This window comes from Struthio camelus, chromosome 3 (genome assembly GCF_040807025.1).
Source record: "Struthio camelus isolate bStrCam1 chromosome 3, bStrCam1.hap1, whole genome shotgun sequence".
Taxonomy (NCBI): Eukaryota; Metazoa; Chordata; class Aves; order Struthioniformes; family Struthionidae; genus Struthio; species Struthio camelus.
The window spans coordinates 63,019,461-63,046,923 of record NC_090944.1 but is presented as its reverse complement, the minus strand read 5'-3'; the positions used below and the strand labels follow the sequence as shown (position 1 = coordinate 63,046,923).

The window sequence follows — 27,463 nt, the reverse complement described above, 5'->3', positions numbered from 1 at the left end:
AAACCCCAAGTACTTTGATCTTGTAGCGTGCTTTCCTTCTGGAAAAAGGAATTGCTATGCACATTGTAAAGTATGCTTTGAACTCCTCCTAAAACAGGGACGCGTGTTTTACTGGGCAACAATAATGTCAATACGGTATGTGCCTCCAAGAGCGCTCTTAGTTGCAGCTAGACACAGACCTACCTGTTGTCCTGTGTGCTATGATTTGTGTGAAGGAAGGTGTGTGCTGAGCTATTTTAAAAGTGTAAAGAGGTGAGGTTTTTCAGTGCTTTCAGTATTTAAAATAAAAAAAAAAAAAAAAAACAGTATGTAACGCTAGGTCCGGAGAATCAGAACTGCTTTTGGTGGGAGAACAGACAAAGAGGGTAGGAAGTGAAAAGGGGGATGGGTGCGAGAAGCCCGAGAGGCCGAGTATTTGCACGCGGCCCGTACTCCCGCTCAGGGGAGAAGGGCCCTGAGGCAGGGGCCGGCAGCGCGCCCGTAACGGCCGGGGGGGGGGGAGGGGGGCCGCGCGCGCTCGGGGCAGGCCCGGGCGGGACCCTGCCCCACTGCCCCGGGTGGGGGGGGGGGTGGCCTGAGGGGAGTTGGAGTAACCTATTCCCGCGCTGAGGCGAGGAGCAGCCCGCTTTTTTTCGGGCACGGGCAGTGAGGTCTCCCGCCCCGACCCCGCTCCCGCGTCGCCATGCGATGCACAGCGCAGGCGGCGCTGAAGAGGGGGCGTCACCCCGCGCATGCGCCGTCTCCCTCCTTCGAGCCGGCGGACCGTACCACTGCACGGGGCTGGCGTAGGGGTGCGCATGCCAGGCGCCGCCTCGAACGTCTCGCTTGTGAGGGCTCACCGGTGCCTGCTACTGCGTTCCGGCCTACATGATTGAGTGACAGCCGTAGGGATGAGTAGAGGAGAGCCCACGCTCACTTGCGCCCGCCCTCTCCGCCTACCTTTCTCTTGCCCTCCCCCGGGGCCCGCGGATTGGGCGCGCCCGTGTTGCCGCGCCTCCCCACCCCTTGGTCGCGTCCGCTCGCGCTGCCTGTGCCCCGGCGTCGCGCGTTCCCGCTCTGTCGCGTCCGCCTCCGCCCGCCCCCTCCCTCCCTTCCCCGCCGGCTCGGCGCTTGCCTCGGCCTCCCGCGCCCTCCCCCTTCCCCCGGCTCAGCCCCGGCGCGGCGGCCCCATGGCGTACAGTCAGGGCGGCGGCAAGAAGAAAGTCTGCTACTACTATGACGGTGAGCGCGGGAGTGCGGGTGGGGGAAGCCCCTCTAACCGCCGCCGGGGGCGGCCTCCTCCCTCCTCCCCCCCCCCCCCCCCACCGCCCGGTCGAGGTGCCCCGTGGGCACCGCGGTGCGCAGCGCCGGCCGGTCCCCGCCGCCATCCACCTGCAGGGCCGGAGCGGCGCGGGGAAAGGCGACCTGGAGCCGCACAGGGTGCTGGTGGGGAGGCTGCCCGGCTTGCGGCGGAGCCGGGGGCCCGGCGGAGAATGCTGTGTTTATTGTTACCGCTTCCCTCCCCCCCCCCCCAAAAAAAAAAAAGAAAAAGAAAAAAAAGTTGATACACTCTCCTCCATCCGCTATCCGTGAAGACGTTGGAGTCGCTGCCGTGTCTGGCTCCTCCCCTGCCAAAAGTCTAGGCCATGTGTAGGTTCGGCACCTGGTGATCCTTGCAGCTGAGGCCTTTCGTCCAGTTTGTATAGAGGCTTTCTGTCTGTGGAGGGGACAGGCGTATTCTTCCCAACCCCCCTCCCCCCAGGACATGCATGAAGAGTGTAAATTTGGCTTTCATGAACCTCTGCTCTAGCAAAACACCGAAGTCGCATGTATGTTTAGTAATGGGGAAACTGGATTTTTTTGTAGGCCTTCTTAAGTTTGTGCACTCGCCTGGTGAGAATGTAGTGACTTGTGATTTGCCTTGTCAGTCACATCTAAGAAGTACATAAAGCTCACGCTTTAGTTTCTGGTATTTGCAGCAACTTGCTTGTGGTTCTTTCTGGCCACAACAGAGAAAACTTTTCTATTTTTTTTTTTTTCCAGGGCTTGGGTTTGGTTTTATTTTTGGTACTGGGAGGGTAAACTGGTCAGATTAGTTACCAATTTCATTTTTAAGATTTCCTCCTGTCATGGGAATCCCTTAAGTTGTGTGTGCAGTAGTCAGGAAACAGAGGTTGAGGCTGCTTTGCTTGTGATGTGTTTTCATCGTTTGGGAAACGGAGAAGAATGGCTAAACCAAGCAAGATATCAAAGGTGTCTGTTGCTGTAGCAAATCTGCCGCTGTTCAGAAATGGCAGATCTTGTGGGGCCTGTCTAGTTTTTTTTTTCTTCTTTTTCTTTTTTTTAACTACACTAAAGGAGGCAGAGTGGTTGTTGCCGCCCCCTTCTCTTTGTTGCTAGCTCTCGTTCTTTGTTCAGCCTAAAGGGGAAAGGAGGCCCCAGTTAGGGAGAATTTTGGTGAAGCTGGGATCTTACTTGTGCCAGGGAAGAGGGCTTGCTTTTTTGCATTATTGAAAGAAAGATTACATTGATAGTTTGCAAGCTTTCTCCCTGCAAATGATTGCATGTTTGTTTTTTATCAATATACATTTTTTTTAATGTCAGGTAATTGTAGTTCACTAGATAGCTGTATCTCCAGTTTTGCGGTGATGCCTTGATTTTGATACTCGGCGCTAGTGTCAACCTCTGTTAACTGAGACCCTAAACAGCCATAAAACTACACTAGTGAAGAGGCAAGAGAAAGTGGGGAAGGGAGAAGTTTTGAGGTGGCAGGACAATGGTGACTTCTAAGTAGTTGTAATTAATACCTTGCGAGTTGTAATTAATACCTTGCAGTAGACTACAATAAAAGCAGTCACTAATAAGCTAGGGAAAGGAATATCTGTAGTAAGAATGATTTAGAAAATGCTTGCTCTGTAACAGAGAAATTAACAGCATTGGAATGTTTATAATGCCTTTTTTATTTCCTGACAAAGCCAATAGTTGTATTTCTTTCTACAGTGTTCACTTGGAGATAGTTATTAGAAAGAAGTTTAGACCTAATACCTCTGGTAAATGTTTCTACTGCTAATTTGTGGCTCATGTGATAATCTTGAGTACTTTCTGTTGTGTTCTACCAGCAAAGTCTTGAATCAAAGTGCGGGGAGTGTTTAAAGCCTTAAATAACCCAAAAACAAATGTACAATTTGTATCTTTGTACTTTTAGATCATGGTGGTGTATGTCTAAGAATGTCATAATTGAAATAAATGACCATTTTCTTTTTTGTCATAGCTGTCCCTTGGTGCAGACTTTCACCCTGTTTCTTCAAAAGGATTCAGCAAGAAGTATTGAAAAGTACTGAAAGTATATATATGTTTAATGTGAGAGGCAATAAATTGCCTTATGTGCTTTTTGTGGTAACTCAGAGTGGTTGTCATCTAAAGTTAGTTGTTCAAATTGGCTAATCACTTATCAGGTCTTCTCCGTGTGTACTGCAGTTAACATTTGCTGATTATTAACAGTTTTCATAGCCTTTGCTTTGTACTCAGAACCAATAAACTTACGGTAGAAGGAACTTGATTTCCCTTTCTTTAGTTTGTAATAGATTGGTCACCCACATCCACTTTGCAGAATTTCTGTTGTTGGTGATCGCTTTCCAGTAAGGGATTTTATTTAAACTTGAGCCAATATACAATGAGAAGAACTAAAGACATGCACGTTAAGATATTTTAGTTCTCTCATTTAAGAGCTTTTGAATAAATGTTTCTGATCATCTTTATATGTATGGTCATCTCTTAGGGATGTGTGTTGCTCCCACTGCAAAGAACTGTGCTAGATGTGAAAGGATATTGAAGCTTTTATTTTAGCCTCTTACCATGTGTCTTCAGTTTGTTCCTATGGTCTCCCAGTATGTGATTCAGGTAGTTCTGTGGACCCTTCCAAAAGAGGCATCTGTTGTACACTTGCCTGTAGTTACGAGGACAGGACCCTGAAGTTCTTTCCAAGTCTATATTCCTGTACTGCAAAGCACAGTTTTATAGGATTGTGCAGTAACTAGTGTGGTTACAGTTAATGAGTATATTCAGTGTCAGTGCACTAAGCAGTATTGTTTAGATTACTTGTATCTTGCATAATTTAATGTGCGTGTTCAAAAGGCTCTACCTTCATAAAAATTTCAAGAGATCTGCGTCAGAACGTGGTTGGTTCCATCCATAAAGACGAGACTAAACCTGTATTAATAGGGTAGTGCTCTAGTGTGTTCAGACGCTCTTTAAGTACTTCTAGTTTAAGTACGGTTTATCTGCAGTGTAAACTTAATAACCGAAGAGTATTTCATAGAAATTTGTTCATACTTTGTGTAGTGACTTCCAAATGTTGCAGTGGTGTCAACTTCCCGCTCAGGACTCAAGTGTCAGAACTTTGCTAATTTTCAATAGCCTACTTAATTTTAAAAACAAAACTGCCCCTCCAAGCCCTCTGAGCCCCGTGCAGTCGAATTAGGCCTATTTAGAGAGCTTTTTGGTGGGCTGATCAGACAATGATGACCTTTTCCTAGACTGAATGTTTTAAATGAATTCATCCATTAGTATTGCAGAAGTCAATCCAAATGTAAGTACCACTATTAAATTTTTTCCTTTTTGTGTGGTTTCCGTTCTAGTTCAGTTTCTGCAGTTACATGCAGTTTATTTTATATGTGCCAAAGTTAAAAATGAAAAATAAAAATGATACTTAACATCATATCACACATCTTTGCTCAGACCCTACAAGTACAAGACTTGTTTTGCGATCAGTTAATGTAAAGATGTTTTTGTTTCTATGTAAGTCTTAATGAAGAGAGAGATTCTGACATGCTTTTCTGGGAAAAAGCTACTTTTGTTAGTCTGTCTTGTGTCTGTCAACATGTAGCTGAAGTTTCTTCAAACATGTATACCTTCTTGTATTTTTCTGTGTTTTAGGATATTGAACGTCCACAGATCTTGATGAATTCTCTGAAAGAGAAGCAAGCATCTAGCACTTCTCTTCAAGAAAAGAATCGTGTGGATTTATTTTTATTAGTACTTGCTAATACTAGATAACTCCCTTCAGAGTTTAGAAGAATAGCTGCCCTGAATAGAATTTACAATAGGGAAGTAATAAATGTCTCTTTTTGTTGTTGTTGTTGTGTTTGTATCCATAGATGACAGTATGCATAACAAGTTAATGTGACTTGTCGTTCTGGTCATTTGTTGGTATAATGTTTTACAACGCATTGTGATCAGTGTGGGGCAGTAAATTAGCTCAAGAGTTGAACAGAAACTTGCTTTGTCTTGTTTTAGTTAAGGATTCCCAACTTCTCAGAGATTATGCTGTTATCAGCTAAATGGTCCCCATTAAGAAATATTTTCACTGGTATAAAATAGTAAATTTTGATCTTTGAAGTCCTATTGTTAAGATTAATAGATTTGCCTGCTTTTTGCTTATACTACTTTTTGCATTTGTTCCCTCCTCTTCCTGTTTCAGTTACGCTCTTTTCTTTTGTATTTCCCATGTGCACTCACACTGGTGAGTGACGCGAGGTATGCTCGTAACACTTTGGTATGATTTTACCCTGGTACTTATACCAGAATTGTCAGCGCTCTCATGATAACCACAATACTTGCGCACTTGGCCTTGCTGTACCCATTTCTGATATGTACACACTGTCTAGCTGGAGTTAATCCATTAATAACCAGAGATCTTTTTAGCTCTGGCAGTGGGGCAGGTGTCCCTTCCGCTCCCCGCCCCACACACACCCCCTGCGCAAGCACACGTGTGAGTGCAGGCTCTAGATACTCTTTTTACTTTTTTGCTTTTTTCCTCCAAAGTACTGGGGTAAGGCTGTAAGGATGAAGAAGTGGTTGTACTAGGAAGGGCACCTTCTCCCTCACGGGGTAAAGGAGAGAGACAGACTCCTGGGCATGCCTCTGCCTTTGCTGCAGGATGGCATCTCTGAGATGGGTCCCCCTTGTATTGTGATATTAACTGGAAATCAAGGGGCTAATGAAGAAAGAGGAACTTCTTGCATGCCTTTCCCCTCCAGCCTGCTCCTCCACACACACATCACAACTGTCCCTTGAAACTTAATGGGCTATTTGTCCACAAATGTGAACACTTTGAAGCTAATGCTAGTGATACTAAGGCCTGAGAGATGCAAATGATATTACCAGTCATTAAAGTGTATAGTATTGATATTTGTTGTTAGTCATTACAGTTGACTTCTAATAGGGGAAAAAACAATATGCTCCTGCCAGCTACTCACCCACCCAATATTTATCTTATTTGATTAATAAGCTCCCATTAATTTAACCAAACTGTCTATTCTTTTAAAAGAAGTTCTCGTTTCTGGTAGAAATTATGGAAGTTAAACAATATGTTAAATCTATTGATGATTTTTGTTTTATTTTAATATAAACTTAGTGTTGCGATTAGGTACTCTGCAGTCTGTGATATAATGTAAATGATTTTTATTTTTAATGTATTTTGGATATGTTTGATTGATTTAAAGGAAATGTTGCAAATATTCTTGGGAAGCCTGTTAAGAGCAGATTTTTTTTCTTTTTTTTTTTTTTGACATAAGGGCAAATAACAAATCTGTTTTTTCAAGATAGAAAATCATTTCTAATTTTCTGTTTCTTTATTATTAACATTTTGGGTAAAATGTCAGTGATAACGACTGCATGGTGTAGTGGTTGATACTGAAATTATGTATTTTTTAAAAAATTCATGGAAATACATAGACTTTGTTGTTAAGCCTAAACATCAAAAATGCATTTTGGAATGAAGGCACCTCAGAAGCATTATTTGTTTGAAAGGCACTACTTAACAACCTAAACTTTTTAATTTTTAAAGACATTAGCTTGATGCCTTGTCAATCTGGGGCTTAACAGTAATTTCATAAAACAAAGTAGGGCTACTAAATGGTTAATTTTCATCTCCCAGTCATTTTTTTCAAGAATTATGAAAGTTATTTCTTAAACACTAAATGTGGAAGGTACTGTTTTATGAAGTTTTTGGAAGAAAATTTTGCCGAGTGGGGCTGTGGGGGGGGGGGAGGGGAGCAGGGCGGTTGTATTCCCTTGATCCTTTTGCTTTTAACCTGAATGTGACAAAAATGCAGGATTCATCAATGTTGAAATAAATATCTGCAAGACTCCAAGACTTAATTATTAACATTAAGTGCTAAACTTCCCTCTAAATGCCTAAGTTAAAAGAAGCTCCAAGTTCTCCAAAGTTCTTAATGTAATAAAGCAATACCAAAACTTGATTCCCCCCCCCCCCCCCGCCCCGACTTTGTGGCGGAATAGCTAAGAGCTAGGTGATGAGCATTTAATTTTTTTAGATATCTTTATTTCCTGTTATGTTAGGTTATATCTGCTTTCCCAAGTGCCACTCTCCCTGTCACTTCACAGATTGAAATTTGGATTTTGGAATGCTCTGAGGCATCGAATCCCACTGTAATGCTGCTTGCTTTTCTTGGTAGTTGGTGATGCTACTGCAGCCTGGCTTCTTCCCTCCTCCTCCTGGAGTTAGAGCTCATGTGCAGAGGTGAAAGTAAAGCTGTTCTGCAGCATTGCTCCTTCTTACCTTTGACTAACAAAATTTGCAAAATAGTATAAGGTTGTAATAACACAAATGAAACAAAGTTCATTAATCCTGTCAGGAAAGTTGATTGAAAAGAAAAGAGTGATGATAGCAAAGACTAATTTTAGAATTCTCAAATAGAAACTCATTGACAACTGAGAATACTTTCTAGGCTTCTTTATACTTCCAGAAACGTGTGGACCTCTCATTTCATTTAAAATGATTTTATATTTTGGGAACGTCAGTAATCAAAGTAGAGGCAGGTGTCTTCTAACAGTATCGGAGTTGGGGAAAAACTAGCCCAAGATAATAGCCATTTTTTTCCTTGAAGATCAGTGTCAGTTTTATCACGATAGTGTGTGTAATAAGATGGATTACAAGGCTCGGTAAAGTAATGTGTATGCTTAACAGCAGGTGGCTAAAGAATGTTTGTGCAAGTGGTTACAGCAGTGAATCTGAAGGGGCCTTCTGGAGTGTAACTGCTAGGATTAGTAGTTAAGGGCAGATTGAGGATGGCATTTTATTAAAATCAGCTCTTACGAAACAGCAGGTTTTACCACAACCTCTGTGGTATAATGGAACAGCTATGTCATCGATAGTTTCTGCTCCCTGCTTCGTTCCAGTTTTGTTTCCTGTTACTGTATCCTTCGATTCCGATCTGCTATTTTCTTCACTCTTCATCTGAAACCACTGCTTGTAGGCCTCTCTGCTCCTCCACTGCTCTCTGCTTGTGAATTAAAATTCTCACCTTTGGCCTCTTTATCCCCTCTGCTTCTGATGTACAGCTTGCTTTTCCTTGTGGCCTTTTTGAGATAGATGATAGCCAATTAGCTCTTTCTGGATTCACCATACCTACTTGGTAGGCTTCTGGGGATAATTCTTTGTAATAGCGATGAGAAGTTGTTTCATAATAGGAGTAGCTATTCATTTGTATAATATTTACAGGTGATATTGGGAACTATTACTATGGACAAGGGCATCCAATGAAACCTCATAGGATCCGAATGACCCACAACTTGCTGCTAAATTATGGCTTGTACAGAAAAATGGAAATTTATGTGAGTATAAACAATGGAATGACCACTGAAACATTCTACATCATTTTTAAAAGCTTCAAGTATTCTCAGACAAATAAGTGGAGAAATGTGGGTGGAAATGGAAAATGCTTGCATAGCATTAAGAAATACAGCCTCTACTTTTTTCTTTCCCTTCCTTCCTCCGTTTAGAATTTAATATCTTTTCAGAACTCTCTTACTTAAAAGTGAAACAGTATTTTGTAACTAATGAGAGCTATGGATTGTTGTCCATACCTTGAAGTGAGGTAGAGCCCTAATAAAGACTTTAAACGAGTATATTTGTGATAAGGAGGAGTGAGGAAAACATGATAACTGCAGAAAAAGTTTAGCCTGTTTTCTATTAACAAGAAGGTAGCCCTTGCTTTATGCAAAACAGCACTAGTAGTGGTTTGATTGTTCCCCCTTTGAAGAAGATTAGTTTTCTTTTGACTTCTATATCTGTTTTAGCCCACTGTTAGCTGTTTTTGCAGCAGCACCAGTCTGATTATTTTTATAACTGGCTCTTGTTATCAGCGACCTCACAAAGCTACTGCTGAAGAAATGACCAAGTACCATAGTGATGAATACATCAAATTTCTCCGATCAATAAGGCCTGACAACATGTCTGAGTACAGCAAGCAGATGCAGAGATGTAAGTGTCCATCTTAGACTAAATCTACATTTGTACATATTCTTTGATGGTTAACATTGGTTAAAATTAAATATTCACCAGTGTAAAGGTACGAACAGTGGAGTAATTATGATGTTGGATTGGAGCAAGAGTTACTTGTGCCTTTCTTTAGCTACACTGACCTGTGAGCTTTTCCATTAAAAGCAGCCATATTGGCAGAAGTACTCTTTAGGCTTATAGAAGGATTTTCATCCCCTTTTCAGAGGGTGTACGTTGGAGATGAAATAATGCTCGTTCTAGACTTAGTGCACCAGATTAAACTTAAGTTGTGAGCTCTTTGCAAAAATGTCTTGGAAATCTTTTACAATGCAAAATCTTTTTTTCAAAAAGAGAAAGCCTTTTTGAAGAACAAAAAAGTCAGTTTGTGAAAATGTGCTCAAGATGAGAAATGGAGTTTACTCATTCCTGTTGGAGAAAGATAGGAGAAGACAGTACGTTATTCACTATTCACTTTTCCTAAAATTAAAAAAATAATGGAAATAGTTTCAAAGTACTATTAGTAATATAGTTTAACAGCTATTATATACATTTAAAATGCACTATTCTATCTTCTTTGATGCCTTATTCTGAACAAACTATTTTCCTAAGCAGCTACGCGTTTCTTAACGCGTGTTAGTCAGCGCTTCTTCTGAAATTTAAAAATCATCTAGTTAACTCTGTGTTAATGAGGAAACAAGGCTTCCTGTGGAAACTTTAAAAATGTACATATATTTTGAGGTCTTTGTAGATGATAAAGCTTTCACTAGCAATTGAGTTCTGTTATTAGCCGTGTAGGCATGTTTGCGTTAGTTTCAGCATTTGAAATTTAGCCTGAAAAAAAGTAATGAAAATACTAAATTAGTTACTTATCTGTATGAGTTATCCATATACATAGTAGTACTATTGGAATGGTGCTTTTGAGAAGTCATACCTTTCTTTCACAGTTAATGTTGGAGAAGATTGTCCTGTGTTTGATGGCCTGTTTGAGTTTTGTCAGCTGTCAACTGGAGGCTCTGTTGGTAAGTATAGGTTGTCTGCCAGATGTTTTGTAGCTTTATTATGTTTATGTCAGCAACTCAAAACTTTGGTGGTGGTATTTAAAAGTGAAGCAAATACTGGGATTTTTTTTTATTAAAAAAAACATGAAGCTCATCAGTTACAGACTTCTAAATACCAGATATTGGTAAGTATCTCACAACTCATAAGAGATCAACTCTTTGATCAAGTGGGAGTTTTCATCCTTTAAAATAATATAAGACACGACTTCCTGTTATAAATTTAAAGGCTTTCAGAGGTTTCTAACTGCATTTTCTTTCAATTCGTTTGTGCATGTTATCTTTTTTACAGCTGGGGCGGTAAAATTAAACAGGCAACAGACTGACATGGCTGTTAATTGGGCTGGAGGACTTCATCATGCCAAGAAGTCAGAGGCATCTGGTTTCTGTTATGTCAATGATATTGTGCTTGCTATCCTTGAGTTACTGAAGTAAGTTTATAATGGTAATAAGATGAAAAAGTATAGAAAGTGTGAAGCTGGGGTGTTTAAATGTTTGAAGATATGAATTGTAATTAAGTACTTATTTCAAAGTTTTCATAGCCCATGCTTAATTTTAAAGTACCAGTTAATAATACCCCAAACTCTGCCAAGTTTGGCACCAGCAAGAAGCCTAAACTAAAGTAGAGGTAAGATGGAAAGATAACTAAGAGGAGATAGGTTTGAAAAAGTGATAGTTTTTTTTTTTTAAGCATTTCTTTACATAGAGGGCTGTAAACTGCTGGGTCTTCTTACTACAAGAGGCTAAGGGAGGCAGACAGCAAGAACAGGTTCAAAGAAGAGATTAGATGCAGTCATGGACTAAGAGTTCCATTAATGGATATTGAAAGGATGAAGCAGAGATACACCCCGTGAAACTCCTGATGCGGTAATTGTAGAAGATGGGAGAGCACAAGGGTAAAAACTTCAGAAAGTAGACAGGTTTGCGTGCTTTCTGCAAACGGCATCTTGTGGTGTTTACCGGGAACAGAATTCTGGGTTAGAGGGATCACTGGTTTGACTCCTGAGGACAGTCATTATGTTTTTAAGCTTAATGTATACTGCAAGGTGAAATTGAAAATTTTACGAGTTCTGTTTTAGTCAAATCTCCATGTGAGATTGGCTAAACATTAGAATGTATTCTATCAATTAAAAATTTAAAAATTATGAGCATATATATGCAAACTTCATATGCTCCCACTTTTCTAATTAAGGGTACTATTACTGCTCTCAACTATACACCCATTTGTTTGTCTCATTAAGCCAGTTTGCTTCCTCTTTTGTTTAGTAGCAGTGGCTCAGAAGATAGGAATATTTAGGGAAGATGATCCATTGAGTTTCTCTGGATTGTTGTATGAATAACGTAGGTTATAACAAAATAAGATGTGCTGTTGTTCCTGCAAAGTTTTAAAAAAAAAAAAAAAAAAAAAGGGCGGGGGGGGAGAAGTAATGAGAAGTAACTATAAAATTAACTTCAAGCAGTACTGCCTCAGAAAAATTTCAAGTCATGAATAGTACTTGTACTGTTTAAGGGACTTACATTCTAAAAACACATACATTAGCTTTATTTATTTATTTATTTATTTGCAAGAAAGACTAGGTATTTGATTGTTTTTGAATGAAATACCTCAGTCTTTGTTGATGAGAGAGGAAAACATCTCTAATCTGGAAGTGATTTTTAAAGATAGAAAATGTTGATAAGGACATGGATATGATAATATTGAAACATCCCATTTAATCTGCTGAGTATAATCAGGGTACATCTCTGCAGTCTAACCAAAGCAATATGATTTTGTGTGATCCAGTCTTGAATTTTGTGAGCTGTGTGTGGGTGAAGGAGGGAAATGTGCAAATAGCTCCAAATTATGTAACCATCAGAAACCTGCTGAGTGCCTAGTCAAGAGAAAAGACTTAGCAGCACACCTGAAATTTATGGCTGCTCAGACTTCGTATTCTACAGTATTATGTAACAACATGATGAAAATGTGACTTCATCCTTTGCCTAACAGCATAGGATGTAAGAGATACATACTCTTGTTCCCAGTTCTCTGCAATTTCAAACTACCACTTTTTTGATACCTCTCGAACAGAAAGTTATCTGAAACTGGTAGTATTTAAGAAAATATTTAGCAGTAGCATAATAATTTCATGCTATTGGAAAATGTAGTGCACTTGAAAATAAGAATATGGTATCTTTCTTTCTTTATCTCTGCAACTTGTAAACTCGTTGCAAAATTAGGTATTAAGGTGGTAGTTCTTTGTGGGCTTATGGAATATGGTTATGCTTGCTACTGGCACTATGATACTTGAAAAATTCTGGAGAAGCATGCATCTTAAGAGGTGTCTTAGTGTAGAAGGTGTCAGTAATTATTGAGGAGGCAGAAAGAAACTGAACCACAGGAAGTTCCATCTGAACCTGAGAAAAAACTTCTTCACTGTGAGGGTGACAGAGCATTGGAACAGGTTGCCCAGAGAGGTGGTGGAGTCTCCTTCGCTGGAGATATTCAAAAGCCGTCTGGATGTGATCCTGGGCAATATGCTCTAGGTGACCCTGGTTGAACAGGGAGGTTGGACTAGATGATCTCCAGAGGTCCCTTCCAACCTAAACGATTCTGTGATTCTGTGAAAGAAATGCCCTGTGAAGGGGCAGAGTTCAGCAGATCTGAAGAACAGAAAGTGCCGTGAGCAGAAAAACAAGATACAGCTATTAGTCAGTGAAACAACTAGATTAAGTATTGAATACGTTAAGTATTTAAATTATTTGATTTTGAAGATACATTTATTTTTCTCCATTATCCAAACTGTATTGAGAATATGGGACCTTTAACCAAAATTATCTAAATTATTGTTATCTGACATTCTGCTTCTTTCTGTTACGTTTTCTTCTTGTTAGGTGTCAGCATATTAGGAACACAGAAGATGATGGTGATTTCTCTTATGTGATTTTTCTTTTTAGATATCACCAAAGAGTGCTATACATTGATATTGATATCCATCATGGTGACGGTGTTGAAGAAGCGTTTTATACCACAGATCGTGTTATGACAGTATCATTCCATAAGTACGGTGAATATTTTCCAGGCACAGGGGACCTTAGGGTAAGATTAAATGTGAAATTTCATTAGGTAATAAATTCCCTCTTATTGTCTGCCTTGCAGGTGTTGTTTTAGTGCTTGTTACGCTAGTTATATCCAGTAATAATATATCCCAGTAAATTTTCAGAAAATGATGTGTTAATCTAGAGTGGTAGATTTGAGAAACCTTAGGAAAAATACTGGACATTGAAAGTAAGTTATTAATTCTACATGAGTTTAATCAGCCCCCTACCTTCTGGTTAGATTATCTGAAAGTTTAATTCAAACAAAAAAATAATTTAGTTCACTCAGATTTTGGAAATTTCTCTAGAATGATATACTATGTAATGACAGTCCTGACTCCATTTCAGCTCTGCACAGATGGTGGAAAGTAGATATTTGGGGATAATGTGATTTATTTCAAATCTTGGAATAAGTTTATGTGCTAGAGATTTAGTGATCACAAAGATTCACTTACAACTTGAATGCATTGTTTTATATCTACCTACTAATACAGTTTACCCTTCTTGGAATATTTCTTATATTGTAATGTTAATGATTTGCATTTTCATGATGCTCCCTCCTGAAGGATTTCAGTGTGCCCCCCCCCCCCCCCCCCAGATGATTATGTACTAAACTGTGTAGCTAACTTGAGATAGGGAACAATGAGCTGTGAAGAATTACCCTTCAAGATGTCATAGAATATCTGGCAAAGCTGAGAATGGAAACCAATTTTCCTGGCTCTTCATATTTATTTTAAGTAAGTTAGTCATTCCTCATGTTAAATTTTTAGTCCAATAGAACAGGAAATTGTCCCACTTCACAAATTTAAAGGCTATTTCAAGTGTTAAGAGTAATATGTTCTTAGCTTCAAACCCTGACATGTAATCTCTTTGATCACAGGCACTCCCAAAATAAGTCACTCCTCTGATCATGTTAGCAACTTCGTACGTTACAATTATTTAATTTTTTGAAAAAATATTTTTAAAGAATTCTAAAAGGTTGAAGATCTGCAAAAATATTATGTTGGGAAGGAATTTACTGTTTCCCAGCTATCTTTAAATATATATATGAGGTGTAGATATTTGTTTCTATCAATTTTCTCAGAAATGTGTGTTCTTGATACCCAGAGGATACTGCAGTAAATGAAAGTTGAGCTTTAAGTCAGTGGGGTGCTAGGCATTTGTTTCAGTTTGGTTATCTGAGCTGAATGTTGTTATGTTTGCTAGATTTTGCTAAATTCCTTTCTAAATTGATTTAGGTAGAAATTGGGTTGGGGGTTGTTTTTATGTGCGAGTCGTTTAACTTGACTGGCCACAAGGTGGTACTGTTGTTTCAAGCAAAAAACAAGAGATTAGACCAGGATGTTTATAATGACAAGCAGTTGTTATTGAATTTAGCTAGACTTTTTTTTTTTTTTTGAGTTGGATATTTTGACTTTTTAGAAACAGTCAACTTCCCGTTGACAAGGAAGTTTATGGACTCTTCACCTCACCACACCCAGGACAAAGAAATTTAAAGATACACAGTCGAAATAAATAGAAGGATATTGTATGTTATTGGGATTTTTTTTTTTTCTTGCATAGTGTCAGTGACAAACAGTACCTCAGACATGGTAACATTTATTCCAAGCTGCTGTGTTTGCTGCTAGCTAGTATTTTGAAATGAACATTGTGTGCGTTTAGACATCAGCAGGTTTTATTGCGACTATTGCATTTCCACAGAAAGAACGTTTGCTTTCTCTTATATCCAAAGCTTACAAAACTACTGAACTAAATTATTAAACTAAAGGAGAACGAATGCTCTAAAAAGAGCTGGTGTTCATGCTGGAATCCAGTGTCATGCTGCTTGTTTCTGCTAAACTTGATGTGCTCTACCTGGTTATTTACATCAACTTTAACAGCCAAATCTCTGTTGTTGTCAAGGCTCCACTCAGGCTTCTTTTTGTAATTCTTTATGTAGTTGGTCTAGTTTGCTATTCAGGTTATGATCCTACTTACTTGATGTAGGAACAAATCAGTTGGTAATATTGTGATTGCAGCTCCATCAGCTTATTCGATTCTCACGGATTTTGTTTAGTTCAGCTGCATTTGTCTGTTTTCTACTAAATGTATTGTGCAGTCTGAACACTTCCAGTGTCCTTAGTAAGTTATTTGACTTTGTGTGTATCTTGGAGAGTGCCAGCACTTATCTTGTCTTATTTATGCCTACATAGGTCAATTGAGACTCTAGAGGAAGATACAGAGACGCAGGTTCTGTGATCAAATCTAATCCTTTGAAGAACTGGCAACTATCCAGATGCTGTACTGTTTCTTTAGTGTTTAGAACTAGTACAAATAACAGTTACAAAAAGCATATACTGAGCAGCTCTAGTTCAAGAGGAAGTGTTCCGTTTAATGAAAAATTGTGTGAACGTTTGGCTTTGTTATGTTTCAGGTTGAGGTGGACTTCACAGGTTTTGCATCTGGAAAACAAGGCACTGTCACCTCAGAACGACCAGTGCCTGAAAGCACAGATAGTTCAGTTTGGGAGGGTGGGAGATTCTGTATTATTGTCGTGCTCCAAATCAGACAGAGATGTGGGTTTAGCAAGAGTTTTCACGGTCACTAATTCTACAATCTTATGAAATGTTAATACTTTGCTGCAAGAGCAAAATGTCAACCTTTAATACTATGTTCAAGCTGCACTGGGATGCTCAACCCTCCTTTCCTGCCTGTCTCTTCCCCCCCCCCCCCCCCCAAAGAAAGAAAAGAAAGATGCTTGCTGCACGTTTGTGATAAATTGCTGTTGCATTTGCTGCTGAAGAGGCTTTGTTTAAAAAGGGGGAAAAGCTATGGCTATTCTGTGGCTCTTTCAATAGCTAGTGCGAGAAGTTTAGTATTTGTATTGCTGGGTCATCCTGCTGGGAACTTGTACTTTTTCAAGGATATTGGGCCTGAACTGTACCCTTTCTGCAGAGCTGCCATTTAATAGTAGGTTAAAGCTAAGCTGAATAAATCGGGTCTTCCCCACTGCTCCTTTATTAGTGGCAGACAACTGCATTGTGAATTGGATCAGATTCTTTGTCTTACTTGGTGATAAGCCAAAGGGAGAGAGTGGGAAGGTGTGGCATCAAAACAGAAGTGGAAGGAGTCAGGTTGAATTTAGTCCACTTCTTTGCAAAGATCTTTTTTTTTTCTTTTAATACCTATGTTGTCCAGGAAAGCCAGTAAGATAGACTGCTACGATTCCTGCGTTGTCACCTGGTGGAACTGAGAATAATCTGCAAGTTCAGTTTTCTGTTTTAAAAGCCTTAATTTCTCTAAGGGCATCTAAAAGTGGCCTCTGTTTGATTGTTTCTTCTCTCCCTTCTTCTGCAACCAGTTCTTCATCCAGTATTTGGAGGGGAGGATACAATTTTAAAGACCCTCATAAATCTAAGTCTTCTGTACAGTATCAAAAACATGCATCTCGCCTTACTCTTATCAGTTTTTGCTTGTTTTCACTCGCCTACTTTTTGGGCTAAACTGATCAATTGTGTTTTATCTTAAATCTTTGAATTCAAAAATCATATATTCTTTCTGCAAATTTAGTGTTGGCTTACAATTATACTTCAAAATGATTTTACGGGAGAATGGGAATCAAGTAAGGTACTTTCCATCCTTTCGCCTCGTGGACGTGAATAATGATACAGAATAGCTCAACAAGCTTTTATAGACTCTTCTCCATGATATTGTTATGTATGTCTACATTTGTAATATTGAATTTGTCATCTTTGCTTGCAGGACATTGGTGCTGGAAAAGGCAAATACTATGCTGTCAATTTTCCAATGAGGGATGGTATAGATGATGAATCATACGGACAGATTTTCAAACCAGTGAGTGTGTGTGTGTGTTTGTGGATGGATTGGATTTTTTGGTTTGTTTTTTTGTTTGATTTGTTTTGTTTTCCATTTGTTTCTTTCTTTAATACTCTCCAGAAAGATACTGTTTTCATTTTGTGGCTGGATTAATGACTTGCTATTTTTTATTGATTGTAGATTATATCCAAAGTAATGGAGATGTACCAGCCTAGTGCTGTGGTATTACAGTGTGGAGCGGATTCTTTGTCTGGTGACAGGCTGGGATGCTTTAACCTGACTGTTAAAGGTAAGCAGAAAAAACGCACTTATACTTTTTGTCTGTAACTTTTTATTTGAGAGAAACCTCGTGATTGTTGCTGTGATTAATCACTTTTTTTTTTAGTTCGCTGTAGCGGGATAGCCAAAAGAAATTCAGAGGTTGCTTCTTTCTTTCTGTCATCTAAAAAAATTAAGGAGTCTGCTTTTCCATGTTCTTCATAGCCACTCAACTGACTTACTTTCTTCTATGCTCAGGCTTTCCATAGTTTTAAGCACAATCTGGAATGTCCTACTGCAGCATTTACTGTGATGGGCAAATAGTAAAACTAATGAATCGTTTAGTAGGACCACAGATACTAAATCTCAGACACCTTGTTGGGCATAAACAGCTATTACTGAAATGAGAATACTGATTACATTGTTAAATTTATACGGGTGTTTGTTATATTGAGCCTTATGTTAATATTTATAATTATTAATTTTTAGGGAAGTTGATTGATTTTACTTTTAATCACATTTCTACACAAAGGGATGATTCTCAAAATTGGGAAGACATGTTAATTTAGCAAACAATATAAGAATTTTTTAAGAAATAAACTTTTAAATATATGTTTAACTGTTGTTAAATCATGAATCGACTCATCTGAATCATTTGTTTTTCTGATTTATTATTATTATTATTATTTTGTTAAGTTTTGTGCTTTTTTTTTTTATGAGGCCCTTAAGAGTTTTGTAGGCAAAAAGATGCAGCATAGTATATATGTTAGGTGTTTCAGGGTTCTTTTCCTGTTTTGCAAAGCTATTTCAGGTTCAAGGCTACTTCAGGATACAGCTCGCTCTCTCTCTTTTTTTTTTTTTTTTGTCTTGCATATTATGGGTCTATCAAGAGAGCTTCTGCCTCCTACAAATGTCTTTGAGTATGCTGTGTCTGCCTGGACTGTGTGCCATCTTGGCACCAGTTCACTTCTTAAGCAGGGCTTAGCAACCTCTAATATAGATTCAAATGTGGAAGTAGGAAGGATCGACTACTGATGAACTATTTTTGCTTCTTCCCACTTTGCATTTAACTGATAAAACTGTCCGTAGATTTGTTACTGCATATTGATATCTGTTATAAAAAAGACAAAAAGCTAAACACAGTAAGAGAATTTCAGAGCTACTGCTATGGGAGACTATCGGACAAAATCTCTTGACTCATGTGACAGATTATCTATTTTGTACATTTCTTATTTGTAGATCTCGACTTCTTGTAAGATGGTGCTTAGCTCTAAGGGGAAATGATTCTGTTTTACTTGAATTCATTCAGTTCTCCCTTGATTTTAAGTATGACTGTATATGACTGATAAAATATTTCATTATGTAGAAAATATTTTCATTATATAGAAACCACATTTTCCTCTTAGATATTTTACATATGTTTTCAAGTCTTTTTCTTTGTAACAGGTCATGCTAAATGTGTGGAAGTTGTCAAGACTTTTAACTTGCCGTTGCTGATGTTAGGAGGAGGAGGATATACTATTCGTAATGTTGCTCGATGCTGGACATATGAAACTGCTGTTGCCTTAGATTGTGAAATTCCTAATGGTAAATACTGTTCCCCAAATTGGTAGTTCTATTAAGAAATAGTCATGGGAGGGTTTAAGTCAACTAGTAACAAATGTTTTTTATTTAAGCCTTAGTAAAAGCTTTAAATGATTGGATCACTTTTTAGAAAATTCAAAACATACAAAATTTACAGAACCTTGTTCATAACTGTTTTTAATATGAATACCATCGGTACTATGTCTATACTGTGTTTTTGGTTGTTACTTGAAATCATGGAGCTGACCTGTGTAAGTCAGGTACCACAGGCTTGGTAATCGTAAGAAACAAGTGAGTATGCAAGTGTCCGTTTCACATAACTATTTCTTCATGGTATCTTTGACCTACAAATAACCCTGAAAGTATACTGACTTCAACTCTTCCATTCTTCTTTCTGCTATGCAGCCTCTCTTAAAGACTTAAAGCCAAACAAGTAATAGTAAAGTTCTTTCAAATATTTGAATAATGAAGTGATTTCTCTGAGGAACATCCTTGAAGATTCTGTGCTCTTTTATTTCTGGCCATATATGCTTCTGGCCATATTTTTGGAATGCTTTGCTATAAAACTGGTATTTGGACTGGTTTGTTGCATCAGTCATTGGTGATTTTCATCTCGGACTGTAGCATTTACTGATAATCTTTTGGTTTTTGTATATCTCTTGCTGGATTCGTGCTGTTGCTGTCTGACTGCAGTGGAATCCTGCTTGTCAGTGACAAAAGGATATTTGGGCACTACCTTTCAAGAAGCCTATTTCACATCCTACCTCATAATATCATAATATATATTCTTTGTCAGCAAAAGCATTTGAAGAGATGGTAGTATTTCCTCATCTTGGGACGATTTTTCCCCCCATTAGTGTCCCATTCAACCAATATATATCAAGTATGGTGGGTTGGTGGTTTTTGTTTTTTTTAATTTCTTTTTTTTTTTTTTTTACGTTGCTCTCAACTGTGGGTCTCTATCTCCTTTAATGTGTTCAGAGAAAGAATAGTGCTATTCTGAATGTTAAGATAGATTAATTTGCTATTATATTTATATCCAACTAAGTAAATCTCCTTTTCTGTAAAAATTTCTGTAAAGAAACAAAACAAAGGGTTCGGTAAGAAGTGAATTTCAGTGTAATTTAATTTCTTAAGGGTTCTGTTTTGTTTTCTGTTACCTTATCTGCAAAGATGTGGTCATATTATATATAAAGTGCCACAAACTTCCTGGTATGAAGGCTTTTATCTACTTCATTTTGGGGATTGGATGCTCCAGTCAGGGGTCTTTTACCTGTGAAAATGCAAAAACAAGAAGGTGATGGGCAGCAGGGGTAACCCTTCACTGAACTGCCGTATAGTGGATTAACATGAGTGTAGACCTAGCTGTGATCTTCAACCGAGTAATGCATGTATGTTTTACTAAGAGAATATTCTGAATGTCTGACTTAAACTTTTCAGGCTGGACTAACTTTAAAAACATCTATGAGTAATCCTAATTGATCTCCCTTCCCCTCCCCCCCTTCTTCTCCAGAAATAGCATTTTTAGGAATTTTATCAGATTGTTACTTGTGTTGTTCTAGCATGTATTCTTGCATGGTTTCAGGAGACTTTTTTTTTCATTTTGTCAGCAAATTTAAGTTCATTTATTGAATAATTTAGAGGAAAAACACTGAACAGTTCAATAAATACTTAAAAGTGTTATTGCCTAATTGGATATTTCAGATGGCTGAATACTCTGATAGCTCTCTAATTAAAGTCTTGTCATAAATACTGATGTATACAAAATGTTTTAAATCTCTTTTGGGTCACAGAATTCTATTTTGTGCTTTGATAATAGAGTTGCCGTACAATGACTACTTTGAGTATTTTGGACCAGACTTCAAACTTCATATTAGTCCATCAAATATGACTAACCAGAATACACCGGAATATATGGAGAAGATCAAGTAAGTAATCGTTGCTTTATCTAACAAGTAGGTCACGTGGATGACATTTCACCAGAATTTAAATTGTGAGCCAGTTTTTAGAACTTATATGCATTTTTCTTTCAGATAAACACTAAAAATAAGTATGGAAAAGAGATCACTTTAAAAGCCCCTCTTTTGAGAGAAGGAAGAAGTATAAACATATCTGCCCATACAGCAGCACATATGTCCCATTAGCATATGCTTATGAAATACTATTAATATAAGTATGAAAATTTGAGACTCAGCTTTTTTTTTTTTTTTTTTTTTTTAACTTTTCCAACATCACAAGATATATCTATTTTACTTGGTTTCCTGTTCTAATTCTGTAGAAGGCTTATCCTGTCAGGAAAGAAACTGGTGTGTTCTGATGATTAGGATTTCTAGTTCTCAGCTCCCTCGTCTAAACATAAACAGAGATTATCATTCTTTGTCAGCTGTAAAAATAAGAAGTCACATGTGAGCTGGGGCATCCAAAACTGTGAAAAGATAGTGATATATGTGCAAGCAATTGAGTTATTGTGGTTCAGCAAGTCATTTCTCATTGCCAAGCTATGGACTGGTGCGGGAGGGTTGTTTTTGTTTCTGTTTTGTTGTTATTGTTGGCCTGTGCCACTTCTAAAGTAAAACACATTCAGTTTATTTCTCTTCAGACCGTGAAGGTTCGATTATAAGTTAATATCTTACCTCAGAGAAGAGGTAATGCATATGTGTAACTGGTTCTGTGAAAGATAAGTGGCTAACCTGCAGTACTCTGCTTTCCAGTTGTTTGTCTCTACTCCGAGTTTAAAAGAAGGAGCACAGTAAGCCTTACTGAGTTTGTCAACAGTGCATGGAAGTTCTTTTGGTTACCAAAAATAGCTGAATAAAGATGTGAAACTGGTTGTAGAAGTTTACCACCACTGCAATAACCTGTAAAAACTCTCAAATTGCAAAACTCACAAGAGCAGTAAAACTACTAATAATATTTGAAGTGGTTAGCCTATAGATTGTTGTTTGTATTCACAGCATCAATATATAAATCACAATCAAATAAAGGGCTTTTAATTTTTAATGAAGTGCAAGGTAAAAAAAAAAAAAAAAACAACCTTTTTTCGTTGATGTAATTCTGTAATATTTCCCTATAGTAATATGGTGCTCTAGCTGATCGTTTGTCAGGCTGCTGCATTTGACTCCGACAGAGTTATTGTTGAGCTTTTTTGGTGTGAGTAGGCTGTAAAACTTGCTTGTTCTTTAGCACACCTACGGGCACAGATGGCTTGTTTTCTGTTGACAAAGAAATAATCTCACATCCTTGTCGCAGCATCCACAGGAAGAGCAATGACCTGTCATTTCTGAGAATCCTTCTTCAGTTAGTTGTATGTGCCTTCCCAGAGATCTAGCTTTAGGAGACTCCCTGGACTGGCAAAACAGTTTTTGCTCGGTCATGTGATTTGAGTAGAGGCAGAGACTATAAGGATTCCAAAAAGCCCTAGTTGCCATATATCTTTACAAATTGCACAGAAGGGTGCTAAGCTAAGCATTGCAACTGCTGCTACATCCTGCCACACTTCTCTGTCTACTTGAACCTCTCTTGGAATGTTAGTTTTGAGTCCCCAGAGACATTCAGTGACCACCTTCTTCCTTCACATGGTGCTTTGGAGCAGGGGGTCTGTTGTATCTGGTTGCTTAGACAGGAGGGAATTTCTTACTTTTCTCTCTGAAACAGCCAATTAAAGAAGCATATCCTGACTGATCGCTTCGTGTGCAGCAGTGAAGTAGGGTCCAATGTGGAAGTCTTTACGTTTTAAGCGTCTGTCTTTCACGGAAGGCTAGTTTGTCATCCAAATTGATATTCTAGACCAGTATAAACAAAGTAATACTGTCACTGGGTTCAGCTTCAATGGACAGTATGTGCTGACCCAGCAGAGAACTAAAGCTTGAAGTTGAATGAAATATATATTAAAAAAAGGAAAATAATGTTAAAGTACACCATGGGTGCTAATGATCTGTTAGGGATGGAAAACTTTGTTTACTGTCAACTAAAGACCTTTCTTGTAGGAAGACGTGCCTAGGTAAGCTGCCTTCAAAATTTGGAATCTTTTTTTCCTTTGTCATAAAGCTGTTGTACTGTGATTATGATGTGATCTACGTCTGGACATCTTAACCAGGAATTTTGTTTATTAGACTAGTGATTAGTGATGTTTGTTCCTGTATTTTGTAAAAGCCTCTTTATTGTGACCTTTGAGTCTGATTCTGTTGAAAACTACTGCAAAACAACGTAAAAGACTACTAAAGCAGTCTTTAGAAATTTATCACAGTCTGTCAGGAAGAACAGTTTCAAAATGCTCTACTCACAAAATAGAAGGGCTGTTTTCATATTTTATTTTTAAATACATTTGTACTGATAAAGACTAAATCATCTTTAAAGGTAGAATCTTGATGATTTTAGAGCTCCTTGGATGGTTATAACAAAGCTAGGTTTTATTTGTGTCCTTGGGAAAACTTTTTAATTCGTAGAAATGTACTTTTGTATCACATGTAAAATTGTAAATATTTTCTGAGATTCTAAATTATTATTATGAGAAATTGCTGAATTAAGACTAAAACGGCAGAAGTTACTTTTGGTCTAAATGAGTGCGTCTTAAGTATTATGGATTTTGAAAAGCTGCTTGTGACTTCTGATATAATATACTGTATTGCTTGTTATGGTCTTTCAGTGCTAGCTTCTGCTTTATAAAACTATTCTCTTTAGAGTAAGCTTGAAGATGTGGATTTACTGCTTGTCTTGTCCAGCCTATAGAAAGAAAACAAGTATTTGTTTAAGAAGGTAGACCCTGTAGAGACTTAGCTTGCTCGGACATTTAATTAGAAAAATGAAACTGAATTGAAGCGCAAGTAGGTTAACTTTGAATCCAGAGTTTTCCAAATTAAATACAAAATAAAAGGAAATGCTACTTCCATATGGTGATAACTTTTCTCATCTATTACTTGCAGACAACGCTTATTTGAAAACTTGCGCATGTTACCTCATGCACCCGGTGTCCAGATGCAGGCCATTCCTGAAGATGCTGTTCATGAAGACAGTGGAGATGAGGATGGAGAAGATCCAGACAAACGCATTTCTAGTAAGAAATATCTTTATAAACAATAGAATATGTCCAAAGTAACATTTTTTCAGATGTAATTGTTCAGAATCACAGTCGTAGTAGAGAAATATAGACAATTATATAATTTGTTTGGCTCCTGGTCTTCCTGCTGGTTAACAGCTTTGCAGTTTTTAAAGTGGCATCTGTGCCCAAATCTGAGCCTGTGGAAAAAGGTCTGAAGAAGTACAGAGAGGAGGTGTTCTTACATCTCACAAAGCAGTCTGGCTATTACAGATCTAAAATGGATATTCCAGAAGTCTCAGATGAACTGTAACTTAAGGAATATGGGACTTAGCTTTTGATTTTGACTCCTTTTAACAAAAAAAGAAAAAAAAAAAAGTGAAGTTGCTGCATGATGTAAAAGTGATGTACAGTGAGATAATGATGTAGAGTTAGATACTGTGTTTTCAAAGATAAAAAAAAATATTTTATTTGCTTCTAACTAATATAAGGATATGTCTCATGTGCATGAGAGGTTTTTTGTATTTATAACACTAGCCTTAACTTTACCATTACCTTTATATGGAAGATGAGTTATTCTTCAGCTATAGCTAAGATCTTCCTGCTTCATTTGACCTTTCGTAACAGTGATTAGAGGGGATCCTATTATGACAGTAATTGGAGTAACTTCTTCTTGATGTCGTGTCCATTTTCTGAACTGTTGAAACCATAATTCTTTTTCCTCCTATGACTTAGTTTCCCTTGTTTGAAATTAATTTAGTACCCGTTACTCTTTTTCCAAGTCTCTGTAAAGGTATTTTCTGAAGTCATTCTGGAGAGTTCCAGAATATTTTGAAATGCACTAAAGACTGTTTTTATCCATTATTTAGTTCATCAGCATTGAATAATTGAAGTACATCATTACTGTTTCTTAATTTCATAGTTCTTTTCTGTTAGACCTATTGTAGTTGACTTTTTTCCGGCCTTTATGCTCCGTTAATTTCATAACTCTGAATCCTAGTTCGAGCATCTGATAAGCGCATAGCCTGTGATGAAGAGTTTTCAGATTCTGAAGATGAAGGGGAAGGTGGACGACGAAATGTTGCAGATCATAAGAAAGGAGCAAAGAAAGCCAGAATAGAAGAAGATAAGAAAGAGACAGAGGACAAAAAAGCAGGTAGGACTCTGGTGTGATTTCATCCTACGTTTTAGGAATACGACTTTCAGCTCTGCCAGGAGAAAGATGCATTTTACGTTAACAGTTGATTGGCTGTTGAGATGATTTGTCTTTTCCCATCCTATTTAAACCATCTCCTTTGTTTTTTATCAGTTTCAAGGTATAACTATTCATACTAAAACATTATTTTCAGCCAAGGTTTATTATTATGCTAAACAAACCTTACTTCCCTCTAGCTCTGAAGTCTTAGTCAAGGATTTGCATGCTCAAGTGAAAACCAGAATAAAAGGGATTGTTAGAGGGAATTTGAATCCATGACTAGATCTACATTGTCAAATCTGATAGGTCTCTTAGTTTGTTCTTGAGTGCTTTAGATGCATTAGACGTAAAGAGTTTGTTCCTGTTTGTTTTCATGCGGTGAAACAACTAGTTCTCACAGAATCGCAGAAAAGCTGGGGTTGGCAGGCACCTCTGAAGATCATCTAGTCCGACCACCCTGCTCAAGCAGGGTCAGCTACATCCTAGGTGCCCAGGACCTTGCCCAGTTGGGTTTTGAATATCCCCGAGGATGGAGACTCCACAACAGAAACTTCTGCTTCTGTCTGAAAGAGAAGCTGGATAGTGTTCTGGGGATAGTATACTCCAAGGACTATTCCAAAAATAGGCTATGTCTTAAGACTACAATACTATCACGTAGCACTTGGAGGAAACCCAGGTCTCATTAATGTACCATGGTTATGGCCAGTCAAGAGAGAGTTGTGCTGAGGTAGTTTGAATCACTTGGCATTGTGCCCAGATCACTCCCTTGGACAGATGCGTTTAACGATGAGTATGTGACCGATGATTTTTCCAAACCTACGTTCTACTGGCTAGGAGTATGTTCAACAAAATAACTCGGTCATAGTTTTTTCTTCTGAAGCCTTAAAGTTTTCTCTTCCATCTTCCTGTATATTTCAAGCCCTATGTTGTTTTTATTTTTAGATGTTAAGGAGGAGGATAAATCCAAGGACAGCAGTGGTGAAAAGACAGACACCAAAGGGTAAATCCTAGTTAATTAATACAGGATATGTTAATTCTTTGAAAAGCATTTATTAATCTTAAGTATTATATAAATACTAATTTCTGTACAGGTCACTTTAAATCATTCTCATTTTCACATGTGTGATAATAGCAACTCCAAAGTGCATCTTTAGAACAATGGTTAATCTAAAAAATGACTTTAACAGTTCCTTTTTGCCTTTGAACAGAGCAAAATCAGAACAGCTCAGCAATCCTTGAATAAAAGATAGCCTCGCATCAGTTGCAGAACATGCAACTGGAGTTGGAGAATACCTAAAAGAAGAAAAGTTTTCGTATTGAGAGAGACTGCTGATTTCATTTTGTACTATTTGGCATGGATCGTATTTATTTTCAAACGGCTTTGTTCTGGTTTTTGGCAAGTTGTATTGTGAGTTTTCTAATTATGAGGCAGAAATTCCTTTCTTCACCATGCTTTCTGTAATAGTATTTAAAAATGGATTGTGAGTTATTATGTTAAATGTCTAAACTGATCTATTAAAGTAATTTGCCTTTCCTGAGCTGATTTTACCTTTTTTGTAATTTTATCTTTATTAAAAAAAAAATTGTACTTGATTGTCTTTTGTCCATCATTGAATTGCAAAGAGAAAGTTCCATATACATCAAGCAGATTGACGTACATATATTAATTTTTGAGTAGTTAGTCTGTTTAAGAGAACAGTTGGTGTAAACACAAATTGAACTATACTGCTTTTATTCACACACTTCTATGGCTTCTGTATGGAGTGCAAACAAATGCATGGTGAAGCAAGTGTGTGAGGCTGGAAGAAATTAATAAATGGGCAAAGAGATGTTGGGACTAGGTGGTTGTATGAACTTACATTTTAATGTAAAAATTTAAAGCTCTGCAGTCATATTCTCTGTACTGTCAATGAATCTTTTTCACCATAGGACTCAACCTGAAAAGACTGATTGATTCATTTGCTGTTCATGAGATTTGTATGTCGTCTTTCAAAGCTTGCAAGATGAGAAGTGAAGCTCTGAATTGTAATTTATTACTCATTCTGCTCTTTACTACTCTGCACAATGTAAAACTTTGTCCATCCTCTAAAAAGAAAGGTTTTTGTTTCCTTTTTCTTCCTTTTTGACTAGTTCTGGTGCCTCAGTTAGAATTCTGAGACCTG

General features: G+C 37.9%; 1 protein-coding gene across 1 annotated transcript; it reads left to right on the top strand.

The window, feature by feature from the left end:
• Nucleotides 1-901: 901 nt before the first annotated feature.
• On the top strand, nucleotides 902-26,895 carry HDAC2 (histone deacetylase 2). The gene is made up of 14 exons (XM_068938090.1): nucleotides 902-1,221; nucleotides 8,504-8,616; nucleotides 9,148-9,265; nucleotides 10,228-10,302; nucleotides 10,631-10,769; nucleotides 13,273-13,414; nucleotides 17,155-17,247; nucleotides 17,410-17,518; nucleotides 18,934-19,074; nucleotides 20,891-20,999; nucleotides 23,994-24,124; nucleotides 25,107-25,262; nucleotides 26,244-26,301; nucleotides 26,510-26,895. Exons 1-14 carry the CDS (start codon nucleotides 1,170-1,172, stop codon nucleotides 26,538-26,540), a joined length of 1,467 nt encoding a protein of 488 aa, XP_068794191.1. The 5' UTR covers nucleotides 902-1,169; the 3' UTR covers nucleotides 26,541-26,895.
• Nucleotides 26,896-27,463: the final 568 nt, after the last annotated feature.

Excerpts from the sequence above, each read along its gene's own strand:
- HDAC2 (XM_068938090.1), top strand. The coding sequence starts at position 1,170 with ATGGCGTACAGTCAGGGCGGCGGCAAGAAGAAAGTCTGCTACTACTAT. Across the intron at positions 17,248-17,409 it reads ACGGACAGATTTTCAAACCA|ATTATATCCAAAGTAATGGA; the intron begins GTGAGTGTGTGT and ends TATTGATTGTAG. Across the intron at positions 17,519-18,933 it reads CTTTAACCTGACTGTTAAAG|GTCATGCTAAATGTGTGGAA; the intron begins GTAAGCAGAAAA and ends TCTTTGTAACAG.